At 36.3% G+C, this 17,416-nt stretch overlaps 1 protein-coding gene across 1 annotated transcript in view; it reads left to right on the top strand.

Annotated features, from left to right (window-relative positions):
- LOC108520366 (rap guanine nucleotide exchange factor 2-like) overlaps positions 1 to 17,416 on the top strand; it is a 95,153-nt gene that overhangs the window by 40,705 nt on the left and 37,032 nt on the right. The window contains 3 exon segments of the mRNA XM_017859705.1: positions 7,132 to 7,309; positions 14,238 to 14,374; positions 15,348 to 15,506. Coding sequence (XP_017715194.1) covers positions 7,132 to 7,309; positions 14,238 to 14,374; positions 15,348 to 15,506 — 474 coding nt within the window.

The raw sequence follows: 17,416 nt of genomic DNA, 5'->3' as shown, positions 1-17,416 counted from the left end.
CAGCCTGGCCAACATGGTGAAACCCCATCTCTATGAAAATACAAAAATTAGCCAGATGTAGTGATGCATGCCTGTAGTCCCAGCTACTCAGGAGGCTGAGGCACGAGAATCTCTTGAGCCTCAGAAGTTGTCACAGCAGTGAGCCGAGATCTCCCCACTGCACTCCAGCCTGCGGGGCAGAGCGAGACTCCGTCTCAAAAAAACAAAAAAGTAACTTGTTTGTATAATTGATTGAGGCATATTCTGAGGGGAATTCTAGTCATATGTGCTTTTACCTTGAATAGGCTGGATAAGTACATGAGGAAATGCAGATGGTACTTCTTCTGCCCCTGGTTATCATCTGAATGTCTGTGAAACCAGAGTGTAGGTGAGAGTTCCTAATTACTCTAACTTAGTTGGAGCTTGCAGCCTGCTATCTGGCTTTATCTTTGGGTGTAGATGAAGAAGAGGATCCCTGTGCATATCATTATAGTTGATTGTCAAAGCTGTTTGTTTCAAATTTGATGACAGGCATATACCCTGTAAGTATGTATCCATCATAAGGAAAAATCCATGGATGTATCTAAGGATCTAGTTATTGGCTGTGCAAAACTTAACATTTAGTAGAGATTTTCAGTAGACCACTTCTATTATCTTTGAATCAGAACTTAAAATGAGAAGTCTGACATGCACCTGGTTCAACTTCCAAATTTACATTTGAATCCTCTGCTTCTCTCCTGTGAATCAAGCATCCAGTTTATTCTTGAACAATTCCAAGGGTGAGCAACTTTCTCCCACAGCAGCCCATTTAATCTTCATACAGTTCTGATTTCAGAGGTCTCCTGTCACATTGAAGTGAGAATAAACACTCACGAGATGGACACAGATTGAATTTGAATGCTGTACACCAGGGAGATATGGATAGAATAATGTTGCTGAGATGGTGGGAAGAGAGGAATTCGTGAGTGAATTCTTAGTCATTCTTAATGACTAACCTTTAGAGAAGAAACACTCCTCTGTTTTAACAGGCACACATCCTGGGGAGTTTGGGAGTTGAGGGAGTTCCTGTCTTAGACTTCTGTTTTCTCTCGAAAGAGTTGAGTTCATTTGTTGAGAGTGAGAGGGTTGGCACGTAGAGAGTTTTAAGGAGAGAGAAGTTTTGAAATAATAGTTGCAGAGAGTAGGAGAACAAATTGACTGGAGAAATGGAGATTGAATTGAGTTAGTGCCCTCAAATATAAAGTGATTTCTCTGCTCTTTTAAGTAATTTTCTCCACAGTAAGCACAAAGAAAGCAAGGATTTCACTTCACCCAGGACTGAAATTTGTTAAGTGACTGTAATACAAAGACAGGTGGAGCAACAAGGCAAGCGTTTTCTAACTGCAGATCATAGCTTTTGTATGCCTTCTGCCTGGAATGTTTTCTCCTAGCTTGATCCTTTTCAGCCTTTGTTTTCAAGTATCATCTCCTCAGAGTTGTTTCTTTATAACCCTCTGTAAAGGAAGTCCTCCATTTTGATTCCTTTCCTGCCTAATCTTTTTATTTCCTTCCTAGAACACTGATTGAAACAATTATTACTTTTTATGTTGTCTCTCTGCCTAGTAGAATGACACCTTCAAGAAGGCAGGGAACTTGTCTGTCTTGTCTCCATTTTTTCTGCTAGAGCCTAGTACATGTGCCAGGAAATTTTAGGCATTCAGTAAAGATGTGTTGAATGAATGTAATTGAAATAATAGACTAGGGAGTATAAGCTGGATATGAAAGGAAGTTAAGACAGGAGGTGTGAACACTAGACACAGAAGGTAGTAGAGTCTTGAGCAAAGATCCTTCTTAAGTTGAAAAAAGGTTACCTTAGAAGCAGATGGGGGCAGGTTGAAAGAATAGAAGGTTGTTGGTGATTGAAAGCTTTCATGCCTAAGTTAGTGATACGAGACAGCGCCATTTCCAGCCATGATAAGGTCCTGGTTAAATGGTGTGGCCATCAGAATCACAGCAAGTGGCTTAGGCAAACCGGAAATAGTTATACAAAAATAGATAGATGAATAGAACAGAGAGTTCCAGCAAAATTGAACTCGTGTAAGGATGTAATATGTGATAGAGGAAACTTCACAAATCAATAAAGTGATGGATCATTCAATAAATGGTCTTTGGAGTTAGGGAATCATTTTGTATTCTCATTTTGTATCATAATTAAAATAAATTCCTGATAAACTAAAGAGTTAGCCAACACTTAGTGTTTTAGTAAAGGATCAAAACATTTTGTAATCAAAACATCAATTGATATGAAGATTTAAAGTCAGAATATAACTGATTTATGCAAATTAGAAAAATAGCTCACATTGTTGAAATGTTCAAAGGACAGTAGTAGGCAACTTACAGAAAAGAAAATGCAAATGTCTACACCTTAAGTATTTGAAACATAATAGTAATTGACGCATATAAGATTAAATATGAATTAACGTTATTCTGCCCTATCAAGATTAGCACAGAATTTTTCTTACCTAAAAATAAACATTTATAGACATTTTTATATAACTCCGTGTAGGATGTAATTTGGGGGGGAAAGCAGCCTAACGATTTAACAGTAAGAGCTTTAAAAAAATGTTGCCTTCTCTTTTAGGCATATATGATGCATTTAATAAGCAAACCTTTTTTGGCAAGGATTTGAAATGCTTACTGATAAACATAACAGTATTTGATTTTTATTTAGTTAAAATGAATACTCTCTCAATAGAGCTTTATGGCATAAGAAATTTTTTGTTAATTTTCTGATTTTTTTTAAAATGTAAAATCCAAATTGATTTATTAAGAACTCGTTACAATAGCAAGAATAGATTTAGTCCCTTTTGATTTAAATAGTGTAGCTTTCAGCATTGATCTGAGAATATTATTTTTAAAAGAATATCACTATTTAAATATTAATGGACAACAAAATCTATGTTAGTCTGTACATGTATAGGATAAATTAATTTAAGACAGGAGTTATTCGGCTAAACCTTTCTCTTTGTTCCTGTAACAAATATATCCAGATAAACTTTTAAATACAAAGCATCTGTTTTAGTGTCTTTATTTAGAAAAAAAGGACTTAAAGACACACATGAGTCTTAGTAGTGTTGTTATTTGGAGGAAGCTGGAAAACAATAAGTGTTATGTTTAAATGCAAATATGTATTTAAACTTTGTATCTTTTATGACTTAGCAAAGTTGAAAGCATTTTATTACTGTATTATGTTTCAACTGTTTTTTATAAGACTATTGAGAATGTTGAACAAAGTGCAGAGTACTTAGTATTTCTTGGTTGGTCACACCTCAGTTTGAATCCTAGCCAGTTACTGGGTTTTGTTTTGCTTACATAGAACAACTTATTTAATTTCCTTGAAATTTTCTCCTCTGTAAAATAGGGTTAATAATACTAACTTGCTGAATTGATATGAAGATTATTGTTTTAAAACATCAACTTCAGTGCTAGATATGTATGATAGTCATTCAGTATAGGATCACTATTTTTATAATTGTTGTATGAACCAGTTGGCCAGAATGTGTTGGTGCAGTTAGTCTGAGATACTGTTTTACAAGTATATAAGGAGAGTGCAGCATTTAACAGAATTTTGTGGGGTTTTTTGGTCAAATTCCACAAATATAAGTTGTGTGCAAGGTTCATTGATGGTATGGGGAGAGGTAGAAGGTGTACAAGTACTAAGATGAAGACTGTATCCCCTTGAGGAAGGGACTTTTGATCTAACTTGAGACTGGCTTTCTTTCTCCCATATTTGATCCAAAAGCAGTCCTATGAATAGTAACAAGCTGTATCTACAGTTTACATCGATGATACGATGGGCTTGTGGAGGTTAAGTGACTTTGCTAAAATCACATCATGAATAGTAGAGGTGAGATTTGGAGCCACGAAACTGAGTTTGTTCACACAGTAAATACTATATTCTAGGCACTCTTCTTAAGTTTAGTACTTCTCCTGGAGACCAGTTTGTGTTCCTCAGTCTCTAAACATCTTGTCCACAAGGCGGTGGTATTGTGAAATTAGCAGGTCCCTGAAAAATTGTTCATCACATTCTTTTAAAAAGTATGATTTTGCTGAGAATGATGGTTTCCAGCTGCATCCATGTCCCTACAAAGGACACAAACTCATCCTTTTTTATGGCTGCATAGTATTCCATGGTGTATATGTGCCACATTTTCTTAATCCATCATTCTCAGCAAACTATCGCAAGAACAGAAAACCAAACACCGCATGTTCTCACTCATAGGTGGGAACTGAACAATGAGATCACCTGGACTCGGGAAGGGGAACATCACACACCGGGGCCTATCATGGGGAGGGGGGGGAGGAGGGATTGCATTGGGAGTTATACCTGATGTAAATGACGAGTTGATGGGTGCAGCACACCAACATGGCACAAGTATACATATGTAACAAACCTGCACGTTATGCACATGTACCCTAGAACTTAAAGTATAATAATAATTAAAAAAAAAAAAAGAAAGAAAAAAAGTATGATTTAGGGAATATGTAGTATTTTAAGGTAAAATGGATATTTATTCTAAATAATCTCTAAATTTTTGGTTTAGTAAATGTTATTTTATGAATAGTATGTTTCTTAAAGCATGGAATGCACATAGAGATAGCAAGCAACTGTGATCTTTTACATCAATAAAGTGGAAGGTTCAGTTTGGGAGAGAGAAATCCAGCTGACAGTTGAAAGTCTTTATGTTCTGCCTACGACTTAAATATAAATAATTTAAATGATAGTTATTTGGGGTGGTATAAAATATATTTCATCTTTTCACATACATTAGGTGTTTTAAAATTAAAGAAACCTTTAGTTATATAAATTATTATTGAAAATAAAGATTTTAAAATTTCTGTCTTTGGTAGTGTCCTTCACTCTATGCTAATATTAAAGAATGTTTATATAGAGAACTGATAATATTTTTGAAAATATAAGATGATGAGTAATAGTCTTCAATGTGAAGATGCAACTGAGGTGAAAATGTGATCATAGCAAGCATTAGCAAATTGTATTTCTAGACTTCAGGGTCAGATGCTGATAACAATGTTGACCTATTTTCTCTAACCAGAACCTTGGCATACTATATCACATCAAGTTATACTTCAGTTTCCTTCTTGAATCTAGCAATGATTCAGTTAATTTTAAGCTTAAATTACGAGATGTGTTTCTGAGTGTGTCAAAGTTCTGTCTGTATGGGCTGCTGTGGCTTATTGCTCTCCTGCCTGCAGTATCTCTGCTTATTAATGACCAGGCCTTTGAACTTTCATAAACATTAGGTTTTCTGTCTTCAATTATTTTCCCTTTAATTTTTTTTAAAAAATAATATATACATTTTAGTTCAAGAAATTGTACCTAAAGAACAGAAAATGTGATTAAAACTCATTGTTAACACATGCTTGTATTATTTCAAAATGTAGGATTAAATCTTACATTCTGTGATATGAACCAGGACTTCACAAAGCTGAAACTTTGTTGATAAGAAAATAGCACAGGCTGGGCGTGGTGGCTCATGCCTGTAATCCCAGCACTTTGGGAGGCTGAGGTGGGCTGATCACTTGAGGCCAGGAGGTCAAGACTGGCTGGGCCAACATGATGAAATCCCGTGTCTCCTAAGAGTACAAAAATTAGCCAGGTGCGGTGGTACACATCTGTAGTCCCAGCTACTCGGGAGGCTGAGGCATGAGAATCTCATGAACCCTGGAGGCAGAGATTGCAGTGAGCTGAGATCATGCCATTGCACTCCAGCCTGGGCAACAGAGCAAGACTCTGTCTCAAAGAAAGAAAGAGAGAGAGAGAGAGAGAGAGAAAGAAAGAGAGAAAGGCGGAGGGGGGAGGGAGAGGAGGAAGGGAGAAAGAGAAAATAGCGCGATTTATTCTGTAAATATTAAATTATAGGAAAAGGATAGATCCTTAAATAAGCCACATTCGTATTCAGTCAGTGTTAAAAAGAGGCAGATTAGATTGCGGTTAAGACTCTGAAGCCAGAATTCCTGGGTTCTAGTGTTGATTCCACAGTTTATCACTGGCATGACCTTGGAGAAATTATTTCTCTTCACCTAAGTGTTGGAATAATAAAAGTTGATAATGGCTCTTACTTTATAGGGTTGTTTTAAGGATTAAATGACTTAATAAATACATAGCAATTAGAGCACTACCTGATACATTGTTAAGTATTTAGTGTTAGCTATAATAAGATGTTTTCAAGATTTTAATATTTCATTTGGAAAAACACTTACGTTCAAGATTGATGTAGTTAATATTTAATTGAATTCATTTTTACTATGCTTAACTGATAAGTGAAGTCTAGGTATATAATGTCAAATAAGATCTATATGATATATACATACATATTGCTGAGATGATAGTCACAAAAGGCTACATAGTGACCTAGAAAGGATAACTGTTCTAGGATTGAGCTAGTCCAACAAGAGACCATGTTGAAATGTGTGATTCCAGTGACTTAGGAAATTTGCAAGTATCTTGATAACTTGAAATTTGGTGATGTGATCACCTTTGTTGATGAGTGGAAGGAAAGAGCATGTTGCCTCTGAGCATATGGTCTCCTATAGTGTTTTCTCAATTTATAGTTTAACATTGGTCATTGGGATAATCTAACTAATTGTTAATGTTTCATTTGCATATTTATCAAGTTACCTTTGATTTGTGGCTCATTTTTCCATAAGGACTATAATAGGGGTGAAATGGTCCGGGCTTCTTGGCATTAATAAATTCACACCTGTTCTGCAAAAGGAATTGCTCAGAATTAATTGTCACCCGTAAGCTGTTAGCCTAAGCCATTCTCTTTGAAAAACGGAGTGAAAACAAATACTATCTTTTTCTTCTTTATTCTACTGTGTTTCACATGCCATATGACAGTTCAGATAAGAAATCAAAATTACTGAGATAAAGTCATTATTCCTAACCAAAAATTTAATAGGAGGTGGAATCAATCACTCATATTTTGTTAAAGTAATTGTTATATGTAGTTTCTGGTGCATACATAGTTGTTGGATGGAAAAATAAATATAACAAAAGCATTATTTTGAATGAGGCTTGCTCTTATTTCTTTGGGCCCCAAAGATTTATTTACTTAAAATAGTTTTTAATTTGTGTGTGTGTGTCTCAAGGCCACAGAAAGCGAGGCTGGTGATATGGACCTGAGTGGGTTGCCAGAAACAGCAGTGGATTCCGAGGACGATGACGATGAAGAAGACATTGAGAGAGCATCAGATCCTCTGATGAGTAGGGACATTGTGAGAGACTGCCTGGAGAAGGACCCAATTGACCGGACAGATGATGACATTGGTAAGCTTGAACAGTAAAATGAATCTAAGAGCAATTAAAAATATTTAGTGGTAAAATTGTGTGATGAAATAAGAGCCCAAGACTAGTAGACTTTTAAAAATCATTAATTTAGTAATTTCCTTTGTATAAACAATAGTATTTGTTGGACAAAAATTGGAAAAAATCAGGTTTACTCAGTCTTACCTTCAGGAATCTACAAATAATAACGTGAATGAAACTTCTTAATCAACTCTTTCCACATAAACCCTTTCTTAAGCTTAGTTTATGACGAAAAGAAAAAAGTTAAAATGAGACTTCCAAGCAATATTACTTCTATTAATTTCCTCGTGAGCCCTATTTTATTAAGCTCATGTTTTCTGTATGTAAACATAAAGGCAGTTGGTAAAATTGTCATAATGAATTTGCTTCTACTCTGGTTTCATATGAAGACTCCAGTGGGTGGAAGGAGAGCAAAATGTCAGGTTAGTGGCATATAGGCTGTGTGATGGTTGAGACTTTTTTTCTTTTGCTGTTTTTGTTCTTTTTTTTTTTTTAATTTTTATTTTCTGTTCAGGAGTACAAGTGCAGGTCTCTTACATAGGAAAGCCTGTGTCATGGGGGTTTGTTGTACAGATTATTTCATCACCCAGGTTTTAAGCCTAGTACCCACTGGTAATTTTTCCTGAACTTCCTCCTGCTCCCACCCGCTAACCTTCCGAAAGGCCCCAGTGTGTGTTATTCCCCTCTGTGTGTTCATGTGTTCTCATCATTTAGCTCCCACTTACAGGTTCTGTTCCTCTGTTAGTTTGCTAAGGATAATGGCCTCCAATTCCATCCATGTCCCTGCAAAAGACATGGTCTTGTTCTTTTTGTGGCTGTGTTGTATTCCCTGGTGTACATGTAGCACATTTTCTTTATCCAGTCTATAAATGATGGAAATTTAGGTTGATTCCATGTCTTTGCTATTGTGAATTGTGCTGCAGTGACTTCAAGTGTACCCAGAGGTTAAAAATTTAAGTAGCTGGCCAGACACGGTGGCTCAAGCCTGTAATCCCAGCACTTTGGGAGGCCGAGATGGGCGGATCATGAGGTCAGGAGATCGAGATTATCCTGGCCAACATGGTGAAACCCCGTCTCTACTAAAAAAAAACAAACGAAAAAAAAAAAAAAAAACAAAAAAAAAACTAGCTGGGCGAGGTGGCGGGCGCCTGTAGTCCCAGCTACTCAGGAGGCTGAGGCAGGAGAATGGCATGAACCCGGAAGGCGGAGCTTGCAGTGAGCTGAGATCCGGCCACTGCACTCCAGCCTGGGCGACAGAGCGAGACTCCGTCTCAAAAAAAAAAAAAAAAATTTAAGTAGCTTTATATCGACCTTTCTCTCGTAGCAAGAGTTGGTTGTGTAGTAATTGTTTTGGGTTTGAGTATGCATCCCAGACTCTGGCTTGTTTCTTAGAGCACTGGAAATGAGAACAACTTCCATTGAGAGTCATCCTTCTGTGAGAGTTCCAGGTCCATAGCCACCCTTGCCTGAGCCTCGCTCATCTGTTGTACCACTCCCCCAACTCTTGGGCCAATACATATTTGAAGAGCAATTAAATGAACTGAATATGTTGGAATTAGATATAGGATGGTGTGGAGTGGCTTGTTGCATGAGTTTGAGTGACACAAACATGTATGAGGAAAAACTTTCACCATTTCAGCTATGTGCATATTCTAGAAAATTAAAGGCAAAAAAAAAAAAAAAAAAAACCACAAAACCTTAGATTAGACATTCAAAATTTAATTGAAATAATTTATGGGAATTGTTAACTCTTTATAGATGAATATTATATGGTAATTATTATTTATTCATTCAGCTAATGTGGGTGCGTGAGCACCTTCTATGTACCAAGCAGTTTTCTAGGTCCTGGCAACTCACTCAGTGCTGAACAAGGGCAAAAGTCCTTGTTCGTTGCAGTCTATTAGGGGAGACACGTGATCAGCAAGTGAACAAGTAAAATCCATTGCAGGCAGTGAGTGCAGTGAAGAAGAGTAAAGTAGAGGCTGGGCTGATGGAAGCAGGGTAGTGGCCTGAGTGAAATGGTTCTGTTTCACCCCCTGAAGACTTAGGTTTGTACTTTTCCTGTTTCTGATACCGCATGTTGATCTGATTTACAATTTCTAAAAATGGGGTTTCACTCTCCAATTCCCTGTTCACTTTCTTGGGTCCGATACCACATGTTCAGCTGATTTCCAGTGTCCAAAAGTGTGTTTCACGTTCTCCCTCTTTGCCCTTGCCAATTTCTTTCTTTTTAATCCCCTGTAGTTTTAAAGAAGTAAATTGGAAGTGTGTTCAATTTACTATTTCAATTCAGAATCTTTGTTCATAGGTGCTTTTAAAAAAAAAACAAGTGAAACATTGCTTATGAATAGATTGATTTGGAAGTTGCCATTTTATAAACTAATCTATCTTTTTTGAATCTGTTCATTTTAAAATAGTTGTGGAAGAAAATGCTGGTTATTAAAATACATATCTGTCATTCCTGGAAATTTAAGACTTTCAGTTGATAGCTGAGAAGCCCTCTCTCCCAGAATCTCTAGAAAGCAGCAGCCACGGTGATTCCTACAAATAAATAAAAAGCCATCTTTAAAAAAAAAAAAAGTGCTTGTCAATATAATTCCTACAGGGAGTAGCATTTATCTGAATACCAGTTTACTTGGAAGCAGTTATAATTATCATGCTTGCAGCTATGAAATATACATTTATTTAAAGCAATAAATCACTAACATTAAACAAGTCCTAAAGGGTGTTGTTTGTCCTTGAAAGATTTTGTATTCTATTTTCCTGAAAATAAAATGTGTGAGAACTGCTTAGCTCTTGTTAAATGCACCTCATCCTCCAGGATTTAGTTAAAATAGACACCCTTTATATAAAATACAAACATCTGTATGATTCATGTTTTAGCTTCCTCTTCTCGTGCAAAAAAGGGAGAGATTATGTCCACGTGCATGCACGTGAGTGTATGCGTGAGTGTTTAAGGTGAATCAAATGAAATTGCTAATATTTGAACATATTTTTGTGAGCTGCAGGAAGAAAAAAATTCCCTTTGGGTTCTGCTAGATTTCTTGGGTATAGTTTTGTTTCAGTACTTTGAAGGAAGGGACTGTATCATATTAATTTTGCCCTGGAACTCATAACTTTGTAGGTACTCCATTATTGAATAGTTGTGAAAAATTTTTTTTTGTTTTGAGAGCTTGCCACAGTAAAGTAGAAGACTACTTCGATCTCTTTTACAAACCCCAGGTTTTTTAAAAAAAATTAATAAAAGGTTTTATATAAAATTGTATCAAGCAAACCAGGATAAGCTAATTTTCTGAATTGGCTTCGGCTTCTGATATCTGTAAGTTAATTATTTTTGGTTGTTTTTTTTTAATGGTACATTGTAAATAAAATGTTGTTAAAGCTTTATATTTTTCCATAAACATTAGATAGGTCATAATAGTGTATCATTCTAATAGGTAAGTGTATAATTCTATAGATTGTTCTAAGAAATACAAAAGAAAATTGTCCTGTTTCTCCCATCTGTGGCTTCTTTTCATGTGTCCTGAGGATTTTCCTACTATCCATCCCAGGCTCTGAATCCTTGGCTACCCTAAGCCCTTTTAAGTCTGTATGATACCTGTGTCATTGTCAGAGTTTTGAGCCCCCTGTAGCAGGAGTCTCCACCCCTGAGCCACAGACTGGTACTGGTCCCTGGCCTGTTAGGAACTAGGCCGCACAGCAGGAGGTGAGCAAAAGGTGAGGGAGCATTACCACCTGGGCTCCACCTCCTGTCAGATCAGTGGCGGCATTAGTCTCGTAAGAGTGCAAACCCTACTGTGAACTGCATATGCAAGGGTTCTAGGTTGTGCACTCCTTATGAGACTTTAGTGCTTGATAATCTGAGGCGGAACAATTTCATCCCGAAACTATCCCCCCCACCGCACCCACAGAGAGTTGTCTTTCATGAAACCTGCCCCTGGTGCCAAAAAGGTTGGAGACTGCTGCCATTTATATATATATATATGATTGGTTATAAAATAGTTCTTTATTTTTAAAAATTGCTCCAATCATCTAGTATAATATAGCATGGAAATTATCTAAAAACCAGTGATACCATTATTGAATCCTTGAAATCTTAAAAGTCTTAGATGCCATCTGGTTTAGCATTTATGTATTTCTGGTTTTTCAGCTGAGCCTGGATAATTAGGTACATTTACTATTTGATCTTTCTGTCTCCTTTATTCTTGTAATATATCATACACAGATATCTTCTAGCCTGTGGTGTTTTTTTTTAATGCTGGTCACTACTCATATATCACAAATTAAACTCATGACCCACTGATAGGTTAAGAGTCTACCAAAAAGCAAACAATACGTCTACACAAAGCACTTTAAAATTATTACAACAAATACTTGTGAAGGTACTTTGTATTTTCTTCCCACTTTTTATTCTCTGATCATATATGTGGTAATTATTTGACTTCTATTATTGTCTAAATAGATACTAAATTCAAAACATTTCTGACAATTTCTGGCCCACATTTTTCTTAAACCCACAAATCTTTGCTTGTCCAAAGAAATTTAGCAAATACAAGGGTTGGGAAAAAGTAAAATGCATGGTCTATAGGTAATAGTGTCATAGTTTATGGTGAGGGGTGAGGGATGAAGGCTAAAGAAAACAGAGGCTGGAAACTGCAGAGTTAATTGGGATGTGCTTCAGAGGACCATGACTTGTTCATTTGCCTTTATAATTCAAATCAAAAGGTCAGTACATTGGTAAAACAATGATTCCTGCCTCCCATATATGATAGATATGGGTCATCTCTTGCAATGGTATTCAGAATTGCTTTACTGCTTCTCCAGGAATAAATACATTTTATGGTACAGCACAGACACTCCTACTCATTCCAGAAATAAAAGTTTCATGAAACAGAACGTATTCTTTCTATAACTGATGTGCTTTGATAGTTTAACTTCTTTTTAAAAAAATACTGGTAGCAAAAGTAAAGTGATTTCCTGACACATAAATCTGAGTCAGTTTGCGCAGCACTGTCTTATTGGACAGAATCTTTGGGTACACCTGTCATTATCATTTTGCTTATTGCCAGAGCCCCCCTGTGTAATGAAAAGTCTTATATAGGAGGGATGACATAGAGTCCAATCAGAACATGCCATTGCCCAACTGGACCAGAGAAAACCACTGAAGTCTGTCCTTCCAGAAATGTTGTATCTGGGAAAATATATTCACAGAATATATTTTTCTGTTGTGCTTTGTTTTAGTAATTAACAAACTGTATCCAACAACATAAAATTTGTCACTAAAGCTTAACAGATAAAAGGAATGTACATAGGAAATGTTTGCTTATGTACAAGAAACATCTAGTATAATTTCTATTTAGCCGAAAGTTTGAATGATGTCATGACTATTATAATAATGACAGTAATAGCAGTTCTCATTTATTATTTACTCTGTGCATATGCAAGGGTTCTAGGTTGTGCACTCCTTATGAGACTTTAGTGCTTGATAATCTGAGGCGGAACAGATTAGATTAGACGACTTTTATCGTCTTTACTGCATTTTATTCTCACAGCTATCCAGTAAAACAGATACTGTATTTTTCTTTTTAAATGAGAAAACTATGCCTTAGGGAAATTGATCAACTTGCCCAAAGTAATACAACTAGTAACCATTTAAATGTCTGATGTACACCCTGTGCTCTTTACCACTGCCTTTAAAGTCCAGCAGGACCTTGGAAGCAGATGGTCTTGAATCATGTCACTGCCACGGTTTTTTTTGTTTTTGTTTTTGTTTTTTTAAGAGACAGAGTTCCTTTCACCCAGGATGGAGTGCATTGTCACAATCACAGTTCATTATAACCTGAAACTCTTGGGCTCAAGCAATCCTCCCACCTCAGCCTCCTGAGTAGCTGGGACTATAGGCACACACCACCACACGTGGCTAATTTATTAAATCTTTTGTAGAGATAGGATCTTGCCAGATTGCTCAGGCCGATCTTAAACTCCTGGCCTCAAGCAATCCTCCTGCCTCAGCCTTCCAAAATGTTGGGATTATAGGCACGAGCCACTGCGCCTGGTCTTGTCATCTCTTAATTATATGATGCTGATGCTGAGCCTTGGTTTCCTCCCTGTGAAATGAAAAAGAAAACGCACTTCACAAAGCCATGGTGAGGAGTAAGGAAAGAACTTAGTGTGTAATTAGTAAAGGTACTGAATGATGAGAAAACACAGGACTTTTAAAAATAGAAAACCCAGGACTTGAAGAGACTGTGACATCAACAGCTAGAACCATACTAAGGTGTAAGCTGTTTCTCCACAGTATCCCCACAGGAAGGAAGAGCGATCAAATGTCCTTTTTTGCCAACTTGTGGGCTAAAAAATGGTATATCAGTTTTCATTTTCATTTATATCATGTTGTTAATTTTTTAATTGATCATTTTTTATAGATTTGATCCATGGAAAATATTCCTTAGAATGTTTGAATTAAATATAGTTATTTCTGCTGACTATTGTAGGCATCCACCTGCCCAAAAGACACGGGAATGGACCAACTGACTTGTTGGAGAATTCTCAGAGCCACCTTTCATTTTCACTCGTGTGATAATAAGCCTTGTATCTCATTTACAATTGAAATTTCCCATTTGAAGTTTAGTAATGTCTTTAGTGGCGTTAGAACTGGAGTTACAGTGTAAACTGTTGCCTCTAATTCAACAACTAAGTATCATCATTTCCACAGTGACAGAATTCTTTGTGTACCTGCAAGAAATTCAACTAGTGTTAAAATACTTGAGATGTATTTTCAATAAGCAACGTTGTAGGGCATTTAAAAGAAAGGAATCTAAAGCCTTCTTTTGAACACTTGTTTTAATAAAAGTCGTAGTTTTTATAAAGTATGTCTTTTGCTTTTCAGAACAACTCTTGGAATTTATGCACCAGTTGCCTGCTTTTGCCAATATGACGATGTCGGTGAGGCGAGAACTCTGTGCCGTGATGGTGTTCGCAGTGGTGGAAAGAGCAGGGACCATAGTGTTAAATGACGGTGAAGAGGTGATTAGCTATTCTTACCACTTAAAAAGTTTCTTCTTAAAGATATCTCAATACAGCAATTGAACAAAACCCCAATTCTTACTTTTTCCTTTTTAATACCCAACAACAGTAAGTTTGAATAAATCAAGAATTATGGTACACCTGTTATGTCACTGTATTAGTCCATTTTCACACTGTTGATAAAGACATGCCTGAGACTGGGAAGAAAAAGAGGTTTTAATTGGACTTACAGTTCCACATGACTGGGGAGGCCTCAGAATCATGGCAGGAGGTGAAAGGCACTTCTTACATGGCAGCAGCAAGAGGAAAAATGAGGAAGATGCAAAAGCAGAAACCCCTGATAAAACCATCAGATCTCGTGAGACTTATTCAGTACCATGAGAACAGTGTAGGGGAAACCACCCTCATGATTCAAATTATCTCCCACCGGGTCCCTCCCACAACACATGGAAATTATGGGAGTATAACTCAAATGAGATTTGAGTGGGGGCACAGAGCCAAACCGTATGAGTCACTATATTCCAAATCCATTATATTTCCCATTATTTGCAGAATTTCATATGCAAATAGAAAGGTTTTGATATATTAACTTTTCAGTTTTTGCATCTTAAATGTTCGTAAATTTAATGCCTTTTTTCAGACAAAATGATATTGAAGCAATGATGATCATTTTGTCTGCATGAGCTTTGGGGGACAGAGAAATTTTTTTCCTTGTGTCATTTTAGAGAAGAATATCCAAAGTCAAACTAAAAGGGCATTATGATACGCGTTCTGTGCTAGGCATATGGAAATATGTCGATATGTGGCTGTGTTTTATTCCTTTTTCTGTGAACTTGTTAAACAGTAAACTAGAGTTACTTGTTTTATCTCCAAAATGGAAGATCTGCTCATTCATTTTTAGGGACCATACTAGCACCTTCAGCTGTATGATCATGATGTTACTTTCTGCTTTGTCTTTATTTTTTTGGATTAGCTGGACTCCTGGTCAGTGATTCTCAATGGATCTGTGGAAGTGACTTATCCAGATGGAAAAGCAGAAATACTATGTATGGGAAATAGTTTTGGTGTCTCTCCTACCATGGACAAAGAATACATGAAAGGAGTGATGAGAACAAAGGTGGATGACTGCCAGGTATAAAATATATCATTAAAAGTATATATTTTATTCTTAATAAAGAACACTTATATGCCATTGTGATGAGATTTTTCTCCCTATATAAATATCTTACAAATAAATTTTTTCTTTTTGAGACAGAGTATTGTTCTGTTACCCAGGCTGGAGTGCAGTGGCACGATCTCGGCTCACTGCAACCTCAGCTTCCTGGATTCTAGTGATTCCCCTGCTTCGCCTCCCGAGTAGCTGGGATTACAGGCACTCACCACCACACCCAGCTAATTTTGTTTTTTTTTTTATTTTTTGGAGATAGAGTCTCACTGTGTCTTCCAGGCTGGAGTGCAGTGGTGAGATCTCAGCTAACTGCAACCTCCACCACCCGGGTTCAAGCGATTCTCCTGCCTCAGCCTGCCGAGCAGCTGGGACTACAGGTGCGCACCACCATGCCCACCTAATATTTGTGTTTGTAGTAGAGATGGGGTTTCACCACATTGGCCAGGCTCGTCTCGAACTCCTGACCTCATGATCCACCTGCCTCAGCCTCCCAAAGTGCTAGGATTACAGGCATGAGCCACCACACCTGGCCTTTTTGTATTTTTAGTAGAGATGGGGTCTTGCCATGTTGGCCAGGCTGGTCTTAAACTCCTGACCTCAAGTGATCCACCGCCTCAGCCTCCCAAAGTGCTGGGATTACAAACGTGAGCCACCATGCCTGGCACCAATAAAATTTTAATGTGGAACTATTACTTTTAGTCTTATAACACTGCAGAAAAGTAAAAATTAATCTCCGTTAAAGTTACTTGAACTGCACAGAACTATGAGCTCGATTAAAAAAAAAAGTGATTGCCATCAGTAATTAATAATCTCATCAAAATATGAAAGTAAAATGCACATTATGAAGTAAATATATTAATAAAAGTGATAAGGTATAGTTATGCAGTGTTGTTATTTAAATATATGTAAGAAATTGATTTTAGAAGTGTCACGGAAATTAATCATAGTGTGAATCAGTAGAATGACTTGCTAGTTAAATAATAGCTAATAAAAAGAAAATACTTGATAGCAAAAGAGAAATAGTATCAGTATTGATATTTTATTAATATTTATTATTTAAAAGCATTTAATAATCGACTAGAGAAAATACTAAGGCCAAATGTGAAACTAGATTGATTTAACTGGCAACCAGCATATTACAGAGAAATACATTTAAGATGCTTTTGATATTATTAGGTGTTTATAATTTATGACTTCTAAAAGGATTTGTCTCTGAAACAAAACTAAATGTAAACAACCAAATGATGTGACTTAGACTAATTAAGTGTCATTGTATTTATTAGTCTGCAGTTTGAAAAACCTCTGAATATAGTTTATTTTAAAATAACATAATTGAATTTTTGTAGTGCCCGGTCAGTGTAAAATGGTATCACTCATTTAAATATTCATTTTAAGCATTTTACTTACTAAAAAGGAAAATGACCATGGCTATACATAAAATTATCTATAGAATCTAAATAATTCCACCAGCTAATTCCTTCCATGAGCACCAAAGAGGAAAAAAAAATAAGGCTATGAATTCAGTGTTTTAAATATGTAATGCCAGAAATGCATTCTAAATATATTTACTTCCCAATTATTTTGTATAGTAGAGGAAAACAAAATGGTATAAGAGAGGAAAACAAAATGGCTATTTCTCAGTTGTGTGGTATAATAGAGGAAAACAAATGGTAAATATTGAAGTCTTTATTTAGGAGTGATGAGAACAAAGGTGGATGACTGCCAGGTATAAAATATATCATTAAAAGTATGTATTTTATTCTTAATAAAGAGCACTTATATGCCATTGTGATGAGATTTTTCTCCCTATATAAATTGTTCTGTAATTTCAGCTCTGTAATTTTACTCTTGGAAAAAAAAAAAAAAAAAAAAAA

The sequence above is a fragment of the Rhinopithecus bieti genome, unplaced genomic scaffold (assembly GCF_001698545.2).
Source record: "Rhinopithecus bieti isolate Rb0 unplaced genomic scaffold, ASM169854v2 scaffold_50922, whole genome shotgun sequence".
Lineage (NCBI taxonomy): Eukaryota > Metazoa > Chordata > Mammalia > Primates > Cercopithecidae > Rhinopithecus > Rhinopithecus bieti.
The sequence above is the reverse complement of the archived record's forward strand: the minus strand, read 5'-3'. Positions and strand labels throughout refer to the sequence as shown.